General features: G+C 37.6%; 2 protein-coding genes and 1 long non-coding RNA gene across 3 annotated transcripts; all 3 read right to left on the bottom strand.

Annotated features, from left to right (window-relative positions):
- Window positions 1-1851: 1851 nt before the first annotated feature.
- LOC140147349 (uncharacterized) lies at window positions 1852-4444 on the bottom strand. Its single transcript, XM_072169127.1, has 5 exons — window positions 4426-4444; window positions 3960-4171; window positions 3486-3767; window positions 2735-2935; window positions 1852-2244 (listed from the first exon to the last, which is right to left on the bottom strand). The coding sequence occupies exons 1-5, from the start codon at window positions 4442-4444 to the stop codon at window positions 1969-1971; spliced, it is 990 nt and encodes a 329-aa protein (XP_072025228.1). The 3' UTR covers window positions 1852-1968.
- A 177-nt stretch (window positions 4445-4621) lies between these two features.
- LOC140147724 (uncharacterized) lies at window positions 4622-6232 on the bottom strand. The gene is made up of 3 exons (XR_011858397.1): window positions 6019-6232; window positions 5421-5559; window positions 4622-4733 (listed from the first exon to the last, which is right to left on the bottom strand). It is a non-coding gene; the product is annotated as an uncharacterized lncRNA (long non-coding RNA).
- Window positions 6233-6944: 712 nt separating this feature from the next.
- On the bottom strand, window positions 6945-8922 carry LOC140147348 (uncharacterized). The gene is made up of 4 exons (XM_072169126.1): window positions 8822-8922; window positions 8189-8245; window positions 7901-7967; window positions 6945-7075 (listed from the first exon to the last, which is right to left on the bottom strand). Exons 1-4 carry the CDS (start codon window positions 8876-8878, stop codon window positions 6945-6947), a joined length of 312 nt encoding a protein of 103 aa, XP_072025227.1. The 5' UTR covers window positions 8879-8922.
- Window positions 8923-9511: the final 589 nt, after the last annotated feature.

Genomic DNA, 9511 nt, shown 5'->3' with positions numbered 1-9511 from the left:
GTAGCGATTCCCCTATAGCAACATTACATGGAGGAGTCTGGCCCAATCGCCAATGAAAGAGAGATGGGCACTCCGATCACTGTTTATACAGGGTCGTCTCCTTTACCTTTACATCATCACAATCAGAGAAAGAGTGTAGGCCCAGCCCCTAGAAGAAAATAATAAAGGGGCTGTAAGTGAAAAGTTCCACCACACAGCCTACACACTGAAGAAAAAAACCATGGGCAACTATTACCCAACGTTGGCATGGTTGGGTGAGGTCTAATATCAACAGTCCGTATACCTACTGTTCTTGAATCCCCAGTCTCTTGAATTATACTTGGCTGCAAAGTTATGAACCTTTTATGTCCATTTTCTTTATTTTCTTATGTTTTTTGTTTGTTTGTTTGTTTGTTTATTAGTTTTTCTCCTCACTATTTGCCTAGGCCTATAATATAGGCCCCTAGGGGCCTATTATCGGTTTCATTCTTGCCGACTTTAGCCTGATTAGATCAGATCTGGTCACATTTGGTGCTCACTGTGCAGAATACATATTTAATTTCTATGAAGTTGAACAAATATATCACTTGTTTCAATTCATTGGATTTATGGGTGAAAATGTAATTTTGTAGTGATTTTTGTGGGAATGTTTTTAAAAACGATTTATGCGTCATGAAAAGTAGCCTGTATCAATGATGTACTGAGATGGATGTGTGGATCACAAAAGTCGATCACAACATGTTTCTGTGACCTATGGTTATTAACCTATGACATCTTGCAATTCATGAGTAAGGCTTAAAATGCACGTTTTTAGTGATTTTGGGCATTTTGGCAAAAAAATTGACCTTTCTTATCGTTAGTAAAAAAAAGTTTTCATTTCACTTTATATTATTATTACAAGGCTTATGAGAATTAAAAGAGAAGGCAGTTTCCATGGCAACGGTGATTTGATTACCCATTTTTGGTTAATTTTACTGGGAAATTTGCTGGAAAATTAAACAAATATCCCAGTATAAAATTAGCTAAAATTGACAGAATGGGTATACAGGTTAGGTTGTATCAAAATGATTGGTACCCATTAATTTTGATGTTTATGGAAAAACTTGCCTCTTCCAAATACAACATATGATTTGTTATACAAATTATGTGGATCTATTATGTTGAATATTGATGTATCAGACTCATATATAACGGTACCAATCATTTTGATACAGCTTGTATTATGCTGGTTGCGGTCTATATGCTGGTTGCAGCAGATCTGAAGAGGTATAAAAACGCGCAGAATAGTGAGAATACCCGGAAGAATACCATGTCAATGTTGATTGCTCCCCATCCCACCCCGTCTCTCTCACCCCTCTCTCCCTCTCGCTCTCATTATTCATTCTGTTTGTTTATATCTTCCTTCCTTCCTTCCTTCCTTCCTTTATCACCCACTTGTTGCATTATCTTGGCTAGACTCTCAGAGTCAGATTTACACTGCAAAAACTGTGTCTAGAGATTGAATATTTTTTGTCCTCGATTTGTAAACACGTGTAAAATCTAAACACCAATGTCAAATTTCAAAACATCAAATATCTAAACACAAAGCATCAAATTCCTAAGCATTTTTAGCATTTTAAACATGTTTACAAATCGAGGACAAGATGGTGTCTAGAATGGTGTTTAATATCTAGACGCTGTTTTTGCAGTGTACATGTCGACTGGGCCCACTCCGCTGATAGATATGGCTTACGATACGTACGTCAACAGGAGGAAATTAATTCGGCCTAAACAATGCGAGTCATTAAAAAAATTGTATAGGTAAATATGTCAAACAATTTTATTTGATAAAATACTCTTATATCTGATATAAATTAATTATAAATAAAATATTATAACTGCTATTTACATGTGATACATATTGATACTGTATGCAATATTAATTGCATGGTGTTTTTGAAATCTATGGTCATATTTATTTGCCTAAGTTTGATCTTTCGAAATATTTGATTATGATTGTGAGAATTTCATCTTTCCATTCCGAAGGCTCATAGTACTAATCACAGGCGTGGACACTGCTAATTCTCTCTTCAGTTGTCGTGCAACCTGCTGAACCGTTTTTGGTACCCCCGTCCCTCCAGTTGAACGTTTCCGTTGGTATTCCCCACATGTCCGTCGTGGACGACGAGGACGTGTCTTGATGGGTTTCTTGTCTCGTACCGGGACGGATAATGGAGGTGTGTCTGGTCTGCTTGCTTTGACATCGTCCAGACGCGTCATAAGATCCTACATGATAAAAAGAAAATAATGTATTGTTACACTGTAATTTAGTACACTAAAAAGACTCTTCCTATCTCATACTGTAAAGCTCCTCCATCTTTCTCCGACTCCTCTCGCTCTCTCAGCTTCGTCTTCATCTCACTCCCCTTCTCTCTTTACCCCCTGGCTCTCTCCCTCCCCCTCTCCCTCGCCTTCTCTCCCCATCCATCTCACACACACCATCTCTCATCTCCCTCTCTCTGCCCGTGCTCTTTTTGTCTTGGCCGTGGCAAATGACGACACCTCCGAGCACACTGCACAACTGCATGGAAGCATAATGGAGATATCCAACTGCAAATTCAAGTTACAAGCCACCACTGCATAAATAATTTCACTGCAGATGGGCCCGTTGCCGAAATAGTGGCAATTTGGCAGAAATTCTTGCCCCAAATGCCGAAATTTAGGCAATGGATTTGTTTTGACGCAATTATAGAGCAAACCTGCAATATTTATGTACCTGGATTACACGAGCTCTTTTACTCTTTGGCTTTTCTTTCGGCGATGCAGTACGTTTCCTTGTCAGTGCACGGCTCCCTCTGGCATGATGCGAACTAGATGGCAGAATTTCAGTGTAACTCCCGCGAGATTCAAGTTTTCTTTTCTTTGGCGTGGTCAAATTGGGTGATGTGATACGTCTTCTCCTTGAACTCGTCAAAATCTGGATAAAGTGAAGAAGACAAAAATTGTATTAGTTCCGACATTTTAGTATAATGTAAGACTAATTATGATTTGTCTCTTTGTTTATTCTCACCACGTCCATTACACTACAGCATGGAAAACTGAAAACATGAAGATCATATGAGCCTACGTTCATGATGATTTTATTCTCATTATAATGTTGTTATTGATGTAATGTTAATGTTTCTTTTGTTTAAAATGATAAAATACTGAAGCATCCTTCTTTGCATATAGGCCTATATTTAGCCTTTAACCCGGGTGTCTGCAGACGAAAAATTGTTTTTCTTTTTTTTTTTTTGACAATTCAAAAATGTCAGAATTGTACATTATTATGGCAATATTTGGAATCAGCATGAAAAATGCATTAAAATGAGTGCAAACAAAAATTGGTTCAGTGGTTCTTAAGATATAAAGCTTTTGAAATTTTGAAAAAATATCTCAAAACTTGGACTTTTTATGTTGAAGTTATGGCTGGCACGCAGAGCACTTGATATTATATTCTCAGAATCATTTTTGGGATATATTCTTACGTTTGATTCAATTCGATCGTCGTCAAAACCGGAGAATGACAACCTTTTCTGAACTTGTTCCAGTCTCTTTCGCAGCTCGTTTTTCTCTGCTCGTCTTATTTTGTTCGGTGTAGGTGATGGAGACCATTCAATTGGAGCTGCCGAGGTGACTGGGGTTTTTAAAGTCGATTTTCTGCGACTGCTGCGGTTAACAAAGTTTCTTCTGCTGATCTCTGACGTTTTAGCGTGTTGACGTTTCGATGAACCAGTTGTCTTCTTGTTTGAAATTGCAGTCCGCCGACCCTGTAAAACGTCAGCGATATAATAATTATTTCAGCTTTTTCCTCAGTATCAAATGGTATAATGCATAAATCTGTTACTGCAACAAATTTGTTCGATTTAAAAAATTGTCCAGACGGGAATGCCTGATAATGAAATTCATTAAATATTATTTTTTAAGTATTAATTAAAAACAAATATTATAGGTTTAATCACCTCGATCACAACTGAAGCGCGGCGAGCTCTTTTACTTCGGGGCTCTTCTTTAGGAGATCCAGTACATTTCGTTGTCAATGCACGGCCCCCTCTGACGGGGCGCCGACTAGATATTTCATTGTAACTCCCGCCAGATTCAAATTTTCTTTTCGTTGGCGTGGCCACAATAGGAACTGGTTTAGGCGATTTAGATGCAACTCCTGTCCTTGAACCTGTTAATATCTGTGAATGAAGAAAACCGAGAGGAACAAGTAATTTTCGGCTGCCTATGGGTTTTAGTAATTTGTTATGTAAATTTAATGTTCTCATTAACATCATCAATTTTTACACAATCTTTATTTGGGCCGCCTTTTCCTGATGGCTGCTATATTATAGAGAAAATAATTATATTATACTGATGCAAATATTGACACGGCTGTAGATGTAGTAAGGAGTGAGCATTCTCTATGATTTGCTGGACACTTACTTTGATTCAATCGGGTCATCGTCATAACCAGAGAAAGATAATTTTCTCTGCAGTCGCTTCCGCAACTCACGCTTCTGTGCTCGTATAAGCTTGATCGGTGTTGGTGATAGAGACGACGACGATGACGACGACGATGACGACGACGATGATGACGACGACGATGATGACGACGACGATGATGATGAAGAAGAAATCTTTCCATTACGGCTGTTGGCATAAGTCCGCCTTCTGCTGCTAACAGGAGTTTTCACATGTTGACGCGTTGATAAACTCTTCGTCTTTGATTTTAGGATGCTAGACCCTCGACTCTGTGACACCAAAGGAAAAAAAATAAGTTAGATTTATGAAATCCTGTATCTAAATCTGTAAATCAACGATGTAATTTTCTCTTATTTCCCTATTTGACATTTTTCATTCAGGCCTATCGTAAAAGATCTACAAGCGATTTTAAAAGTTGCTCTGCATAAAAATGTGTGGTTTATGCTGCCAGAAGAGAGGGACTGTATAAATGCGTACTATGACGCAATTAGTGTACGATCAAATCTGTTTGGATAAGCCTAAGATCACTAAACATCCACGGGAAGTGCGAAAAGTGGTAAAACGACATTATTGCCCATTATTGTTTGATTAATCTGTGAAGATGAATCGAGCACTTCGAAAAATATCATAAATATATGAGTGGTTAACGCTCCATGATTGGTATAAAATATACTGTTTTCCACAGGCATGCCTCTAATGAGTGTTTTTGGACGAAAGAGACGAAGGGCAGACAAACTCCACAAAAACATAACAATACACCCTGAGACCATAAGACCGTATTATGGTCTCAGAATACATCGGTCTTAGAATATTCGTACAGCCGCCTTTATCAGTAATATAGCTAGTTGCTCGAACTCAAAATAATGATTTTGTGGAGAGTATCTATATATCTTTTGTCTCTTCACTCATTTCAGAGGCGTTATGCTTATAGATGGAATTCTACGGTATTTACTGACCGGTTTTCGTAACTCTCTCAGGAAGGCGCTGATATCGGCACCTGCCGCCGCATTATGGACCAGACTTGCGTAATTTTGCCAATAATTGGCAAAAAGTTGATGCTGAATTGTTCGAACATGACTCTGAATGATCTTGAAACTTTAAAACAAAACAGAGAAAGTGAAATACACAATGGGTTTTAGTTTCAGGAATACTGATTGGTATTAGATTTAGATAAGCATGATAAGTGAATCTCGCTAACAAAGTAGACTTTCCATTGCCTGGTTAACCAGTCCCATTGTAGTAATAATGTTCGCCACAAAAAATCTGCAGATTAATTTTTTTTTTTTTTTTTTTGAATCCGGATTTAGAAAATTCAACACAGTGCATGTGAAACGAATCGTCTTAGGTGCCTATGGGAACTGAAATGCTCATAAAATGAAAACGGAATGTCAGAATCAACTAGAATTTTCAGCATAATACTGTATTTATTTTGTGGTTCTCTGTAGAACAAAATGGCAAAGAAGATGTTACGTTCACGACCAATTTCTGATTAAGGCTTTAAACGGCGTCATGTAAGGTCGTATCTAGTCTAAAATATAAGATGTTAAAAATCACCTGATATTGCAGAGCACACAGAATCCTTTTGTTGTTCGTTGCCCATTACATGCCTGTGGTACCGTTTTAGTCAGTTTTGGTTTTGAAGCAACGCGTGTCCTTTGCATGCGTTGTGTTGCCGCACGCGTCTGCATGGGTTGAGAAATTGATGCGTCGTCAAACGGACAGATGCCAACTTTGGTGATGAAATCGATTTGTGGGCATGCTTGCTTGCATTTACTGTTTTGAAAAGATAATAAAACAAGAGATGTTAACATAATCCGCATGATAATGAAAACTTGTTTTGTTAGTTTAGGGGGGTACTACACCCCTGTGATAAATTTGTGACCATTTTTGCATTTTTCTAAAAAAATAATAACACATTTGTAACAAAAGTTATGTATGGGCAAGGAATCCAATTACTACACTGAAATTTCAGTGACTCAAGACAAGCGGTTCAGTATATAATGATAGGAAATGAGGTACATCCTAGCGGTACCTTATTTCTTATCACAAATAACGAACCGCTTGTCTTAGGTCACTGAAATTCCAGTGTAGTAATTGGATTCCTTGTCCCTATAATATACATAACTTTTGTTACCAGTGTTTTACTAGTTTTTGAGAAAAATGCAAAAATAGAAACAAATTTATCAAGGAGTGTAGTACCCCCTTAATACAGTTTATAAATTAATTATATTCGCTAAGTCAGCGTGTAACCTTTTTATGCAATTCTGGAAGAACTCAACAATCTCAACCTATCCCATAGGTTTATACTTTCTGGTCATATCTATTATTACCCAAAACAATACCTCTCATATGCTCCAAGCAATCCCAATCCTTTAGGCCATATAGTCATGTTCAAATTCATTTAGTTATTGTTTTATTTATTCAAATACTGAATGTTTCCCATCATTATTTGTGTGTCATTTCTGTACAGAAACACATTCTTACCACAACGCGTTTTCCACTTTCTTGCACTGACCACGCAACTGTCGTTTGGGTAGACGACTTCCGGAAGACGAAGTGTTATTTCTCCTCAACTGCTCCTTTTTGATGTTATCAATCCATTCCAGTACCACTAGAGATTTGATTCCAGTTAAGGAACACTCAGCTTAACATGAGACAAATACCGTAATATTCACAACACAATCAAACGAAAGCGCCGGTGATCCAACGCAACTCATTAATTTCCTTTCATGAACATCCTTGACAATCTTAAAAGGAACAATGTAAAATGATCTTTGGTCACTCTGATGAATTTGTAATAGTTCTCCAAAATGTTTGTGTCGGAATTTTCAGGAACTTTTTTTGAGAAGTTCAAGGACGAAGTGTCCTCCTGGAGGACACTTTCACCCCATTTTGGAACATATGTGATTTAAAATGTATGGTGTACATAATCTTGAGAACCAGACATACATTACCCTGTTCGGAATTAGTTGGAAGTCTTTGGCGTGTAATCGAAGTCCATAACCCGTTAAATAATAACTATGAAATTAAAATAGTTGGGTTGAGACCAAAACTGATTTAAATCCAAAAATTGTACATTTTCGGTCCCTCTGCTAACCCCGGATCTCATCTTGTACCAGACTGAGTCAAAAATTAACAAAACATGATGCAACAGGCCTTAAAGTAATCCAACCATATCCAAATTAACTGCTTGGTAAATAAGATTTCGAATCAGGCACATAGATCATAGAATCACGAATCTTGTATCAATGTATCAATGTATCATCGACGTAACGTATACCGAGGTAGGTGGCAACATATTCTCTTGAAGTCTTTCGACACCAGATATTTTTACTAGCTTGTCATTTGTGGTGGCTAACATAACATGATATTCATTTGTCATTTTACTATACTTATGATTCGGATTTGACGAATGTATCGTCGACGTAAAGGATACACTTGACATGTTTGATTTGAATTCCCAACGCAGAAGCTGTTTCCAACACATCCACTTTACTATTGCTCTGTGGATCACAAACCAAGACAATATTAATTCAAAATTGATTTCTACTTTCATGCTTAAATAATAAAATGATACATGCATAGAGTTAAATCAAGCAAATAAATAACGTCGAGGTTTATTTCATCGGTATCATCGTTTTGCTTGTTTACTGATTGTTCTAGATTTGTATTCGTGCATGCAGTTTAATGTTCAGTTCAAATTTCAAACGAAACAAATTCTTACCCTGGACGTTCTTTGTCGTTCCCGGTTCACCACAGCTCTTCCACGTGACTGACGAGCCTGTGATGGTAAAAATGTATAATATCATATCATAATGATTTTCGGCACATGTATTTCGACATCCTGATTTTTTTCTTCGGAAGGGGAGGGGTCCCAAATTTACAAAAAGTCAGCATCAATAAAATTGCGCAACAAAATTTTATGACCCCCCCCCCACACACACACCACCACCACCACCACCGAGGCTAAAATTGTATTGAAATCAGTCTTTTTGAATAAAATAAACACTATCTGTGGTCATCTTGTGACTCCCTACATTTTGGTCATACAAATTTTAGGACCCCCTCATATTTTACTTTCCAAACAATTATGCCCCCCCCCCCAGTATATTTGGGACACCCTCCCCCTTCCGAAGAAAAGGTCAGCCACCCTAAGTGCTGGTCATTCAAATTATCAAACTTTGCATTTGCTGATGGAAATCACTAGGCCTATACATTGCAAATTTACAATACGGAGAGAACATGTCAGAAGGGCATGTTAACGGCTATGGCAGAATATAAGGACATGAGAAAACCTTTTGACATATTAAAATATATAGGCCTAAACTGTATTTATAGACTTGATAATTCTACTTACCCAAAACGATTTGTCACTTGATGACCTGAAAGACAACGTCATACTCATTAATGCCATTTTAATTATAACTAATTGAGAATATCCGTTGACATTATACAAAATGCGCGCAATATAATACATGTATAGGACCTATACTGTTTGACAGCTATATAACGCTACTATTGTGGATGGTTGACAGGAGTTGTCGATAATCGATATATAATATTGAATATAATAATCATAATGATGAATATGACGAATAAATCAATCGTTGTCATATCGAAAACGGAAACCCGGAACGAACGGTACAGGTATATCGATTTGGAAATTGATAAATAAGTTTTTATTCTACGAAACATTTTAGACAAAATTTCGCAAAATGGGTAGGCTATACCAACCATATTCAGGCCTATATGATCGGTGTGAATGTTGCTGGGGTGGGTGGGTTGGTAGGGGTGGGTTGGTAGGGGTGGTGTTGGTGAAGGTGTGGCGGCTAGTCGGGGTGCCTGAGTGGCGGTGCATGCATTATGTCTTAAAGAACTTCTGGCATGCGAATTGAATTCGCTTTTCCACTCAGTTCCAGGTTGTTTTTTTGATGTAACATTTCAATGTCAATGTTAGTGTGTGTGGTTTGGGTGTATGTGAATGTCATATAGGCCTAGGGCTAGCCCTATAGCCATAAAACTACATCATCTTACAATTGGATCCGTC

Source organism: Amphiura filiformis, chromosome 3, assembly GCF_039555335.1.
Source record: "Amphiura filiformis chromosome 3, Afil_fr2py, whole genome shotgun sequence".
NCBI classification, from domain to species: Eukaryota; Metazoa; Echinodermata; class Ophiuroidea; order Amphilepidida; family Amphiuridae; genus Amphiura; species Amphiura filiformis.
This window is presented reverse-complemented; position numbering and strand designations above follow the sequence as displayed.

What these genes read in the sequence shown, in the direction of transcription:
- LOC140147349 (XM_072169127.1), bottom strand. An exon ending in GCGCTTCAGTTGTGATCGAG is followed by an intron (nt 3,768 to 3,959) that starts GTGATTAAACCT and finishes GACGTTTTACAG; the next exon opens with GGTCGGCGGACTGCAATTTC. An exon ending in ACGATCGAATTGAATCAAAC is followed by an intron (nt 2,936 to 3,485) that starts GTAAGAATATAT and finishes CACTTTATCCAG; the next exon opens with ATTTTGACGAGTTCAAGGAG.
- LOC140147348 (XM_072169126.1), bottom strand. Translation starts at nt 8,878, where the DNA reads ATGGCATTAATGAGTATGACGTTGTCTTTCAGGTCATCAAGTGACAAA. An exon ending in CAAGTGACAAATCGTTTTGG is followed by an intron (nt 8,246 to 8,821) that starts GTAAGTAGAATT and finishes TTACCATCACAG; the next exon opens with GCTCGTCAGTCACGTGGAAG. An exon ending in TCAAATCAAACATGTCAAGT is followed by an intron (nt 7,076 to 7,900) that starts GTATCCTTTACG and finishes TCAAATCTCTAG; the next exon opens with TGGTACTGGAATGGATTGAT.